General features: G+C 34.5%; 1 protein-coding gene across 21 annotated transcripts in view; it reads right to left on the bottom strand.

The window, feature by feature from the left end:
- LOC143667177 (CUB and sushi domain-containing protein 1-like) overlaps positions 1 to 13,836 on the bottom strand; it is a 315,312-nt gene that overhangs the window by 131,838 nt on the left and 169,638 nt on the right. For 11 of the 21 annotated variants that reach the window (XM_077141080.1, XM_077141094.1, XM_077141087.1 and 8 more), the window contains 2 exons: positions 13,609 to 13,705; positions 809 to 913 (listed from right to left, as the gene is read on the bottom strand). Coding sequence is in view for 10 of the 21 variants with exons in the window: in XM_077141095.1 (XP_076997210.1) it covers positions 809 to 913; positions 13,609 to 13,639 (136 nt within the window). In the remaining 11 variants the exon portion in view is untranslated. The remainder of the gene's footprint in view (positions 1 to 808; positions 914 to 13,608; positions 13,706 to 13,836) is intronic. The other 10 variants (XM_077141077.1, XM_077141088.1, XM_077141079.1 and 7 more) reach the window with 1 other exon arrangement.

Raw genomic sequence — 13,836 nt, forward strand, 5'->3', positions numbered from 1 at the left:
ATCTGGCCCTTCAAAAACATGCATGCATTTACATCCTAGCAGACTGTTTATCTCAATTCAAAAGATCACTTATTAAAGCTTATCCATGTATTTGCTTATTTTCAACTGCTTATTAAAGGAGATGAATATCAACATTAAGCATTTTTAGTGCTCAAAAACGCATCCTAAAATAAACCTCACTCTCATTGGAAATTCCTATTTAGTTTTTACAAGGTTTACCTGAATAATCAAACACCAAAAAAGATTTGTGAATTTGACCTTTGTCATCCCATTTATCAGACTATTAACTCAGTCTCACATCCATTTTTAAAAGGTTAGAGTCTCCTTTTCAATGCCTACTTCCAATTAAAATGAATAATGCACAAATGCAGGCATTGAAGTTACAGCTCTTTGCTACTCCTGATTTTGCAAGCCTTTGAGACTAGAAATAGAAAAGGCATATAATCATAATCTATTTGGAAATTATGGTTTCCTATATTTTGGGCATTAATAAGAATATTTGCTCTCACTCACAATAACACTGGTAATATAAATCATTTTTATGTGCTTTTTAACACAAACTACCCAAAATTTTAGTAGTTGTTTTAAATAATGATTACATACATTGACTTTAAATTTTCTCATTAATTTGTCTTTTATAATATATTTTATCAAGACAGGTTTTCTAAGATCCAATTCCATGTAAATCTTAAGTATGGCTTTAGAATAATAATATTTCACTGTATAATAAGGACATGAATTTATTTCATCTTTAAGAAAATTATTCAATATAATAATTAAAGTTAGATGCAGAAATAGTTGACCTTACTTTTGTATTCCAGGTGAAAACCAGCAGCTGCCACACTAATATCAGATTGGAAATGTAGGTAGAGTTGGTTGGAGGTGCTATTCAGCAATGCTGGCACAGTGGTACCTGTCAGAAATAACATAGATTTAATTTTAACAGATGCATTCACTTTTCTGAATATTAAATATATGAAGGCATTTTTTAGACTTATAAAACTCAATAATTTGATTATCACAAATGTAATCTAAGTATTGGCTTTGATCATAATATATTGAGTCTTTCTGTTGCTTTAGGTACAACTAAATGTTATGCTTCATCATCTCTGCCCTCCTTGAGTAGAAGGTCTGTGATCCACTTTTTATCATGCCAGTGTACAAACACACAAAATCTTATATTTTAACTATGCATTTGTTTATTCACATGGCTTTCTTTTACAATGTAATATTCTGCTTAATTTTTTTTTACTTGATATGAACAAAGAGGGAACAAAATCCAATGCTCAAGTCTTATGGGGGTGAGGGAGCACTCAGGTTGAGTAGTTGCTGATCTAGTGTATTATTTTTAAGATGATGCTTTTGACTATGTATCTCTTTTTCTGTTCCTTCTGTGACTCATATTGAATAATGGTCCCACTTAGATCTGTGAATGACTTCAACTAAAAATGTGTGAAAAGGGAAATAAAGATTTATTTTTATATAATGCTCATTTTACTAAAAAGTCCTAGTCTGTGTCATAATAGCTTAGAAGAAGAAAGGCAAATGCTGAGGAAGAAAGGGTGAGAAAGAAACCATGACATTGGAGGATGCTGGGATAAAAAAAAATGCTCACAAATCGAAATTTTAAAATATTTTAGCAGAACATATTGTCATATTTTCATATCAGAGAATACTAAGCAAGCTTAAGTAATACTTGTCTAAAGCATATATGCTTTATATTCTATTATATTTAATGTCTATTCCATAAATTAGAACTACACTTATAGTATATGACAAGGGAATATCCACTGTATAAAACTGATCATGATGCAGACAAATTAGTAGAGCAAGGTACCATAAAGATAATTCCAATGTACAAAGAAATAATGTTTCAAGTAATAAATCAAATAAGTAAGTTGATTATTCAAAAAGGGTAAGCATTATTGGGAAGATAAGATACTCTATCATACATCATTGCCTACTTAAGCATATCACAATATCATCCAGTAGTTTTAAATAATTCAGGGACTCCAGTAGTCTCTTCACAGTACTTGATTATCCTAAGGCTCTTTAAATGAGATATGTCCAAAACTGATCTCATAATCTGTCCCTGGTTGACCTCCCTTGTTTCCTTTTCTGTCAACAACATTATCAACTTCCACCCAAGTGCTCATATCAGAAAATTCCTCCCTCTCCATTACCCCATTCTGCTCTATAGTTTCTCTATCAGGCCCTAAATAGTGTGGTGCCTAAATCCCTCCTATTTTCATTCACTCCATCTATCTTCACAACTGCCCTGGTTCAAGCCATCAAAACCATTACCCAGGATTAGTGCAATCATCTTCTAATGTGTTTACTGAACCTATTCCTGCCTTAAACCAATTAATTCTCTATTTGTTAGTCAGAAAGCTCTGTTTAAAATGTATATATAAATATGTCATATTAAAATCCTCATAGATTCCCCATAATTTTAGGACAAATTTCAACTTTTTAAATTTGGTCTAAGGAGCCCTCATCATTTAACCACTGGCTGCATTTCTAGCTTCTTCTCACTCCTCCTTTTTTCCCAGTTCATTTTTCTGCCTCAAGGCATTCCCAAAACAGGGCATGCTTTGTGCTTAAATTCTTTTCCACTTCTTTCCTGAACCATTTCCCCTTTCTTATTCCTATTCATACCCATCATAGTCTTCACTTCTTTACCAAACTAAGCCATTTACTTATTAACTCAACATGGGTTTACCACTCATGCAGACCTATTAGCCATCACTCCAAAAACTATCAATTATTTTCTGATAAAGCAGAACTCACCCTGATTGGGATTCAGTTTTAAAGACATCAGCTTCTTTAAATGCTTTAGAAAGATGAACAGACCAATCTTGCCTTGTAATATAGGAAATTGGAAAACTTCAGTCATTAACTCTTTATTTCCATTGTCATCATTTCAGTCTAAATTACCTTCAGTTCTTAACTGGGCTGATGAAATAGCTATCAATTTATCTCCAAAATCTCTATATGCTTTTCCATGTATTCTTCATTCTGCACTAATTCTGCATTTGTTAATTTTATTTATATGTATTTCTAGAAATTAAATAATTTTTTATTTATTAGGATGTCAGCTATTTCTTTTGGTTCAAGTCTAAATCAACTCGGATTGTTCTGAGGATCCTTCTATGGAGTTGGGGATGTTTGCTCTCTGTCATTACTGAGGATTCCGACCCTGCCCCAGGATATTAAATAGTTCCAATTTTTGGTCCTCTGTTTTTTTTTTTTAATTCACATATCCTCATTCTCCAAATGCACATAATCTCTTGGATTCTAGTGGGTCCAATATTCTGCAGTCTTTTGACAGAATGCTCCTTGCTGAATTCCTGGTCCTAAAATCTAGCCTTTCTAAATATTTCAGGCTGCCATTTTCTTTCTGTGGTACTACCACCTCCTATTGGTACTTCAAAGAAATCATTATAACTTAAATTCCTGGAGGATGCCCAGGAGAGGGGACATCACAACTTTTCTTCTTGGCAATAATCTCAACTTGCTCAGCCTTCATCACCATCCTTGTAGCTTCTAAAAAAGCAAGCTTAGGCTTTTAAGTGACCAAAGCTAGGAGGGGGTTTTAACCTTAAAAAATGGACACCTGCTGCTTTTAGTCCAAGCCAAATGTTAACAAAGTCTGACTCTTTTCCTGGAATGAGGGAGGGAAAAATACCGGCCAAATGAAATATAAATAATATCCCAATAAAATAAACTGTCACAAATGCAGAATGATTCCGTTCTGAAAATACATTAAGGACTTGAACTAGCATACAAAATCTTCCACTGGGTTTAAAAGCTTCACTCACATTTTGAACATATATACTTAATCAGTAATTTTGACATCTTTGGATAATCAGTGCCCAATATATTTCAAACCAAAAAAAAAAGGATATGGCTTTTTGCATTATCTCATACAATGTTTATGCTTGCTTCATTTTTTTTTAATTGTACCCTTTTTGAGTGACAAGACCATAGATTATTATTTTTTTAACAGGTCACATCCCCACCACAGTTATTTGCACATGGGGTATTCAATACACATATATTTGTTGTTTGACTTTTTGTTTGTTTGTTTTCCATGGCTGCATTATTGTGGAAGGGCCCTGGATGGGGAATCAGAAAACCTGTTTCCTGGCAGTGACACAAATTAGCTCTATCACCTTCAACTAAGTCACTGAAAAAGAAACTGTGATATGTTCCAATATCTGTAAAATAATGATAATAAATCTCTTGCAGGGATATGTGAGTAATAGATGAGTTGCATATATGAAAGTGTTTTATAATGCATCATGCTGCCTCTACCTGTTATTATTAATTGCAGCAAGTAAATTCATGAGCAGTCCTGCTTGTACTGCTGTCATGAGATATAATCATCTGTTATTCTATTAAAAAATTGGATTTTAATGGCTCAGGCCCCATAAAAACATGCGAGTATCAGTTACCTAGGAAGGGTTGCAAGGATGTTGTATATTTGGGTGCCCAGACCACAGCTGAAGAGAAACCCTGCCCTGTACACCCCCCTAACTCAATTTTCTCTTTGGGTTCTTCTCAGAGTGAACCGGAAGGAATTTATTCTCACCACATGAAATGTACATGGTTACCAAAAGAAAAAAAACAATGTTGCCACAAGCAGAATCTTTTTGATCAAATCGTCTTACTATAATCTAGATAGAAAGAGATATAAAAAAGAAAATGGAGGAATTTTTATTATATTCTTACAAATTCTACCATCAGCATCTTTTTAAATATTTACTTTTTTTAATATTTACTTTTCCTTAAATTTGATTGTCAGTTACAAATTGTCATGAATTTTGCTCAGTTTTATGCATTTATAATTTATAAATTGCCTATCTCTAAAATGATTTAAAATGGTTTACACTATAAAAAGTTAGATAGATATAGCTGTCCAAAAGGAAATGAAAAAATCAAAGCACAGAATTTCTTAAAGTTGTCAATCAGTAAGACAATCTTCTGTTCTAAATTATCTACCTCTAGCAACTACTTATTCTTATTTGTGTTTTACCCAAATACTAACTTTTAAATTGAGTTTAATATATATTTTATGAGTATTTAAAAAATATTGTGGGAGGGTGGTCAACAGTGGCTCAGTGGCAGAATTTTCACCTGCTATGCTGGCAACCCAGGTTCAATTCCCAGAGCTTGCCCATGCAAAAAAAAAATATATATATATATATATATATATATATATAAAGTTTAATATATTCATTTTTGCTGGCTAATTTGTCATTATTTCCACATAAAGCTTTTTAAAACTTATTTAAATTTTTCTGAAATAATTTCTAACTTAAAAAATCATTCAAGTACAGAAAAAAGACTCCCAAAATCCACTATCTTCATATTACATACTAACTCTATTATCTTTGTTTCTATCTGTTATGTAAAATGATTCTATTAAAACCATTTGAAGAAAATTACAGAATGATCATTACTCCTAAAAACTCAGTGTGCAGTTCTCAGAATAAAAAAATTAACGTTGATGCAACACTACTGTCTATTCCACAGACCCCACTGAAGTTTCAACAACCTCCAAAAAATGACTTATATATAAAATATTTCAATCCAAGAGCCATCAGAGCACTTTAATACTGTGTTTTTAGTTTTCCTTAACCTGGAAGACTTCCTCAGCCTTTTGTCATCTTTCATGAACTTGACACTTCTTAAAAATACGAACAAGTTATTTTGCGGTATATTTTTCTATTTTAGTTTGTCTGATGCTCCTCGTGCCAGTTAAGCTATTATGTACCCTAGAAAAGCCATGTACTTTAACCCTCATTCAATATTGCTGGATGGGATCTTCTGATTGTTTCCATGGAGATGTGATCCACCCAATTATAGATAGTAACTTTGAATTAGATGGTTTCCATGGAGATGCTTTTCCACCCATTCAAGATGGGGTTGCTTACTGGAGCCCTTTAAGAGGGAACCATCTTGGAAAAGTTCAGAATGAATAGAGCCCACACTGCCAGAGACTTTTGGAGATGCAGAAAGAAAACATCCCCAGGGAAGTGCTTGAAGAAACCTGGAGAGAAAGCTAGCAGACATTGCCATGTGCCTTTCTATCTGAGAGATGAACCTTAAATGTCATCAGCCTTCTTGAGCAAAGGTATCCTTCCCTGGATGCCATAGTTTTGGCATTTTTATACCTTGTCTTAATTTGGACATGTTCATGGCCTTAGAACTGTGAACTTGCAACTTAATAAATTTCCTTTTTAAAAGCTGTCTGCTTATGGTATATTGCATTCCAGAAGTTTGCAAACAAAAACAGATTTTGGTACTAGAAATTGGATGCTGCAGTTTGCAAATACCAAACAGGTTAGAATGGCTTTATAAATGAATAAGGGGAAGAGAATGTAAGAGCTGTGAGGTGTTTGATAGGGAAGGCCTGGGAGGCTTTGAAGAGACTGTTGGTAGAAATGTGGACTCCAAAGACACTTCTGATAAGGCCTTAGGCAGAAATGATGTACATGTTATTGCAAACTGGAAGGAAGGCAATCCTTGTTTTAAGGTAGCAAAGAATCTGACAAAATTGGCCACTGGTTTTAGATGTAAGGCAGATTTTAAAAGCCATGAACTTGGATATTTAGCAGAAGAAATTTCCAAATTAAATGTCAAAAGTGCAGCCTGGTTTCACCTAGCAGTTATAGTGAAATGTAACAGGAAAGAAATAAGCTAAAACCTGAACTTCTGAGTATAAAGAAACAAGAAACTGAGGGTCTGGAAAATGATGGGTTTCCAGAAAGTGAGGCCCTAGAAATAGGGCCTCACATGATGATTTAATAAGACATGGAAGCAGTCAGCCATTACAGGACAAGTGAGAATTTGAGATAGAGTTATCCAGAAAGGATTTGTGGAAAATTTCTTTGATGGGCATGATCCCAGCATACTGCCTAGAAAACCAATAAGTGTTGTGAGATCTGTATAAACAGAGCCACTGCCAGTCTGAACTAAAAGGGACTGAAAAGGGACAAACTGGAGCAAAAATAACTTCAAAGGCAGAAACATGAAAGCTAAGGTCTAAAGCCAAGAACCCTTGGGCCAAGAGAAAGGACCAACCCATGCACTTGGAGAAGATGAGTTTGCCCCAAGGGCAGAGGGCAGGAGTTTCAGTGCCTCAGGTCTCGGAGAGGATGGAGCACATTCTTTGGGGACTGGGGAGAGCCAAGCTGCCACCACATTGTTTTAAAGGGGTTGAGCATGCTCCAGAGATGGTTGAGAGCTTGGGAGTTGCCCTGATGCTTGGAGAGAGTAGAACTGAGAAAAAAGTAGTCCCAATGTCCTTCAAGGTTACAATTCTCAGCATTTGGAGAGAGCAGGGCCACTGTTTAGGGCCTTGGAAAGGGTGGGACTGCTGCTTTCTAAAGGCCCTGAGGATAAATAACATTTATCCTATGACTGTTCCTCCTTTGTATGTCGGGAGTGGAAAATTTGTTCTGAGCTTTACAGGTCCAGAGTCAGAGGAGAATTTGCCTCAAATACAAATTTGCCTGTAGCTTATTTTTGGGGGATTTTTTACTGTTTCTGACTTTGTATTACATTTGTATTGTTACTGAAATGGTTTAAGGCTTTGTGTTATTGTGATGGAATGAATATATTTTGTATTTAGAAAGAACATGTGTTTTGGGAGTCCAAAGTGTGTAATGTGCCAGTTTGAAGTTATTATGTATCCCAGAAAAGTCATATCTTGTTTTTCTCATTCAATATTGCTGGGTGGGATCTTTAGATTGTTTCCATGGAGATGTGACCTACCCAATAGTGGGTGATAACTTTTGATTAGATGGTTTCCATGGAGATGTGTTTCCACACATTCAAAATGGGGTTGCTAAGTGGAGCTCTTTAAGAGGGAACCATTTAGGAAAAAGCTTGGAAGGAACAGAGCCCACACAGACAGTGACCATTGGTGATGCAGAAAATAAATGCCTCCAAGGGCACATTTGAAGAAACCTGGAAAGAAAGCTAGCAGAAACCACCATGTGCCTTTTCAGCTGAGAGAGAAACCCAAATTTCACCAGCCTTCTTGACCCAAAGCATCTTTCCCCTGATGTCTTTGTTTGGACATTTTTACCTTGCCTTAATCTGGAAATTTTCATGCCCTTAGAACTGTAAACTTGCAAATTAATAAATTCACTTTTTAAAAGCCATTTCACTTCTGGTTATTGCATTCCAGCAGCTCACAAATTAAAACATTCTTCATGACTTAACTCAGGCTATGCACTTTTGGCAGGATATCATAAATGTGATGGTGCATTTTTCTTAGGACATCTGATCACATGGTACCTTAACATTGCTATTCAGAAAATGCTTTGTACTGGCTTGCAGGAGCTGATTCAGCACATTTTTTCCCATCTCTGCATTCAGTGACATTACATTGTTTTCCTAAAATCAGCCATGGTGAGAGTATTTACACATAAAAATTGAGAAAGCTACAAATCATACTTTTTTTTTCTCCCAAGAGCAAATTTATCAGTTTACCATTGAATATGATGTCTGATTTTGGGTGATAACATTAATCACTTGGTTAACATGGTTTCTGTCAGAATTCTCCACTGTGAAGTTACTATTCCCCCCTTTGGGGAGATACCATGAGATTATGTAAATGTCCTGTTCATCATCAAAATTTTATCCACAATTGTAAGCTTCCTTTGGTGCTAAAAATCTACTCTGGATCAAATGATGATGTTTTAATTCATCTTCCATCTACATTTGTTAAGTGTTTTTTCTACAATCAGGTAAAGCTTTCTCATCATTCATTCCTTCATTTATGTATATAAGTAGGGACTCACAGATTTCTATTTTATATAAAATCATTCCTCTTGTATTTTTTTTCCCACCACAGCCTTGAAGTCAGCATTTCTCCAAGAAACCCTGTTCCTTTAAGGGGAGAATTGTATTTGGAGTGATGTTTAGAAACCAAAATATAGGTATCAAATATGCTCATTGATACTGGGCTTTTACTGTCTCAACAACTCTTAGAAGTGAGAAGTAGGCAATGTGCATACACATGCATGCTATTTATTGCCATATCTATGAATATTAAAACCATTAGTTGATACAAATATCTAATTCAAATACAACCCAACAAGTTCATTCTAGCCTTCCTTTTTGCCATTTTTCTAACTCCCCTCTCAAATCTGGTTCATATTAACCTCAACATTCTTCCTTTTCTTCTCAATTTCCAGGTATGTATTCACCGGCCTTTCCTCAGCCCCCAACCTACCCAGCTACCATCACATGCAACTGCCTTCTTGCTTGGCTACAAACTGTGCCAAACACCTCCATAAATATATGGAAAGAGGAAATTAGCCCATATGAAATCTTAGAATTAATTGTATTGCTTGTGAAATTTAGACTATGAAGAAATCCTGTTGTGTTCACAGAGTATTAAACAACTCATTCTTCACTGCTTCAGCTGTATGACCAATAATGAATAAAGAGGAGATCACTACAAGAAGAGAAATGAAATTTTACATTTTAAATATGAAAAATGTCTTATAACACTCAAAAGAAGGAAGCTGGGTTCCTGGTAACCTGAGGAAGGTGAACTTATTAAACCTGAGGCCAATTTTGCCTTGCTATTTCCCTGACCCTATTAGGCCTTGGGACTTCCTTATATTCTGAGGCATGCATGTAGAAAGAGAGTAAGAGATTGAGAGAGAAAATAGATAAAATAGATTCTGCAACCATTTACCAAAATGTTCCAAGACAAAAACTAGCCCTCCTACCATGCCACCCCTGATATACCTGACCTCAGCCAAAACATAAAGAAAGAAAAAGAAAGAGACAGGGAGGCCCTACCAGCCTATTAATAGAGGAATAAGAGACAAAGAGGACTTCAAATAATGGTTTCAATGGTAGGACCAAGCCACAGTGACTCTGTTCACTACATTTTTCAACCCAATGAATACAAGACTCTCACTAATCAGAAGGGTCATTCCTCTTCCTTTAGGGAAGAATGAGTAAAAGAATAGAGTGTCCAAAAGCTTTTATATAGAACTTTGAGAAAGCACAGAAGTCTAGTTCTCAATGGACCAAAGCAGAAAACCAGGAAGGGAATATGAATCTTTCTTCTTTACTACATTATAGTATATGAAATATTATTATGTTATATAGAAAACATAAATTAAAGAATTTTCTTGATTACTTCTCTTAATTGAATATGCAAGGGAACCCTTGATATCCTTAATGGCACAGCTATAAACTACCCAAAATTCATCAACATGGCTCTTGCTCATATTCTGTCTCACAGAATGCATAGGTGACAAGGAAAATTAACAGCTACATTGGGGTTCACTCACAAAAACACTACTGTCTTGGAGTCTAGAAATGTCCATAATTCAAGTTTTTATCTTAGGAAAATTGCATAACACCACATATTGAGGATCTCTATGACTTCTAAAAAATATCTTGAATGTTAAATTACAAAATGTGAATACTCTGCTTAACTTCAAACAATGTGAAGATAGAAATTAAATTAAAATGATTGTTGTTGATTCCTAGCAACATAAAATAAATTTGCTTTGTATAAATGAGTTTTCTATCAACTTAAGAGAATCAGGCTGAACAGTATGTTTTTACATTCACTTAAATTGAATTTATTTAAATATAAAATATATTCCCTTAAATAATGTATACCTAATTACAAATAAACATTGCACAAGCACAACATTGTATGATTCCCTTTGCCTGGAGCATTTCTTCTCCCTCTTATTTTGGTGGTTAAGACATTTTAATTTTTTGAAGGTAGCTTTCTTTCTCCCAAATCTAGAAATCATACTGCTTTTTACCCTCCTATAACACCTAATGCCTACATTTAACATTTGCTTACCTACCACTTTCTATTGATATGATTAAGGAGAGTTTGAGATCTACTTAAAGATTTTAAGCTTTGTTGTTTGTTGTTTTTAATGAAAAAGACCTGATCTTTTCACCTTAACAATAAACGCTGTGCTTGCTATATAGAGCACATTCTTTAAAAAAATGCATATTAACCTGAACTTTATCTTTTCTGGTAATGGAAAATAAAAAATAGCATTTGAGATCAAGCCTGAAGAATTGTAATCGGTTGTTGCAAAAAAAAATGCTCCAAAAAATAAATAAATAATACAAAGACAATCATATAGATTGTGTGTGACAGATAACAGTAAAAAGTTAGACTGACATTTTATTGCACAAAATCTTAAATTGTGTTGTATAAATAAGTACTTATTTGCTAACAACTAGAAACAAGATCATGGAAACTTATTATTAAAAAGGTGAGTGATAAAATGAAAGTTGTGTCAGATGTTCTTAATGTCCCACCCACTACTGGTTTTCTGTTTCTTATTTCTCAAGGAAGAATAGAGTAGAGATACTGTTTAAGGAAGGACTATACTAAGTTTAAAAGGAAAAAAAATCCCAGTCTTCTTTTGCAATTGATATGACCAAAAGTTCAGGCCAATGAGATACTTATATATACTTATATTGAGTAAGTTATGGGAACTTTTTGAAAAGGTATTATTTACTAGATAAAAAGAAACTTTCTGTATTTAGATTTTTTGTTACATCAGAAAAAAAAACTTTTATGTGCTTAAATCACTCTTTCCTAGAATATGATCCCAAAATCAGGCAATTGGACCCAGGCTCTGCAATTAAAATCCCAATTACATATTTTCTATCCTTGGAAAATTCTAAAATACCAAACCTTTGTTCCTCACTTGTAAACAATAATGACCAAACTTTGTTCATAGTGCTATTGTTAGGAAAGAAATAGATAATACATGTAAAAATGTATACTAGCAGGGCAATATAAAAGCTCAGTCAATGATGGGGATTGGGAAAACAATGATTATGATGAAGCTAATGACAGCTAATCTATCTGGAAGATTGATGGGCTAATACCACAGAGAATGGAAGAGAGCAGTGACAAAGGTCTAGAGGCAGGAACCTGCTAGTATGAAAGAAAAGGGACTAGGGTCCTGCATAAAGGTTATGGACAATGGGCAAAGACAAATTGTAGGTATATGACAACAAATCACAAATTCTGCTAGCTATTGCTTCCTAGAACAAAGAAGATACCTAGTATTCAAAGGCTACTACTGAAACCTGTTATCCACAGAACTTTCCTATAAAATAAGCTGGCCCATTCCACTCAGTGTATGTCCCTCCCTCAGCCATGTCCATGTTAACCTCTTAGACATGTACTCTCACTTTTAAGAAACTTCTCTTTTAATAAACTTTACTGTTTATTCCTAAAAAAAAAAGTTTATGGGCAATGGGAAGAGAAAGAACTGCACAGCTGAAGGGAACATTTTGAAAGAAAACTCTTTATTACTCAAATAAATATGTGAGCATTGGAAGTGGAACAAAGAGTCAGACAGGACTAAATGAGGTTGACTGCAATTTCATGTCTGCTACTATTTACAAGTAAGTAGGGGAACATCTGATGTAAAAAGGTTAAGATTTCTACAATTCTTATGCAACAAAGAGTTGCAAATTTTAGGCATAAACATCTTGTTTTCATGAAAGCCTGAAACTGAAGAGTATAATTTTCCAGATTACTTACCTTTAGGTTATCTATTTTTAAGAACTAAGAACTGTTATCTAATCTATGCCTTACTCCCCACTTCATATTCCTTCTTCTTTGCCCCTCTATCTCCTGACCAGCCCAAGGTCTATAACATAAAACCTCTGCTAAGTGAGACTCAGCATCAAGGGACAGAAAAACCCTAGAATGAGCTGAGAATTAACATCAAGGGATTGAGAGAACCTTCTCTACCAAAGGAGGAAGAGTGAAATGAGACTAAGTGTCAATGGCTGAGAGATCCCAAACAGTCGAGAGGTTATCCTGGAGGTTATTCTTATGCATTAAGTAAATATCACCTTGTTGTTCAAGATGTAGTGGAGAGGCTGGAGGGAACTGCCTAAAAATGTAGAGCTGTGTTCCAGTAGCCATGTTTCTTGATGATGACTGAACAATGATATAGCTTTCACAATGAGACCCTGTGAGTGTGAAAACCTTGTGTCTGATGCTCCTTTTATCTACTATATCAACAGAAGAGTAGAACATATGAAATAAAAATAAATAATAGGGGGAACAAATGTTAAAATAAATTTAGTTTGAAATGCTAGTGGTAAATGAAAGTGAGGGGTAAGGGGTATGGTATGTATAACCTTTTTTTTCTCTGTTATTGTTTTATTTCTTTTTCTGTTGTCTTTTTATTTCTTTTTCTAAATCGATGCAAATGTTCTAGGAAATTATGAATATGCAACTATGTGATGATATTAAGAATTACTGATTGTATATGTAGAATGGAATGATATCTTAATGTTTTGTTTGTTGTCAATTTTTTTAAATTAATAAAACAAAAATCTCTGCTAAGAGCTGGAAGGTAGGCCAGTCTCATTTACAGACTGATGTTCCTGCTCCTAGGGAATAAAGCTTTCTTTTTTCTCACCTTTTTTGGGTGGCTTAGACTCTTGATACTAGAGATACTATTATGGATATGGGAGAGTTGTGGGAAAAATTGACATTGAGTGTTTTGTTTATTGTTTTTGATCCATATACAAAGAAACAAGCCTTGGTATTTGTTGTCTTACCTGACAAACTTCCCAGGTGAGATGCTGTCATATCACCACCATCATAAATCTCAAGTGAGTCCCAATTCTGTTCTGTGGCAAAGCTGATCACCTGAATCTACCAAACAATAAAATTAAACTAATATTTATTTTCAGTTTGAGCAAATTAATCACATGGGGTTTTTCACAAGATTAAAAACACATGAATAAGAGAAAGGCAAAAAAAAAAAAAAAAAGAAAAGAATCCAT

Source organism: Tamandua tetradactyla, chromosome 23, assembly GCF_023851605.1.
Source record: "Tamandua tetradactyla isolate mTamTet1 chromosome 23, mTamTet1.pri, whole genome shotgun sequence".
In the NCBI taxonomy this organism is placed as follows: Eukaryota; Metazoa; Chordata; class Mammalia; order Pilosa; family Myrmecophagidae; genus Tamandua; species Tamandua tetradactyla.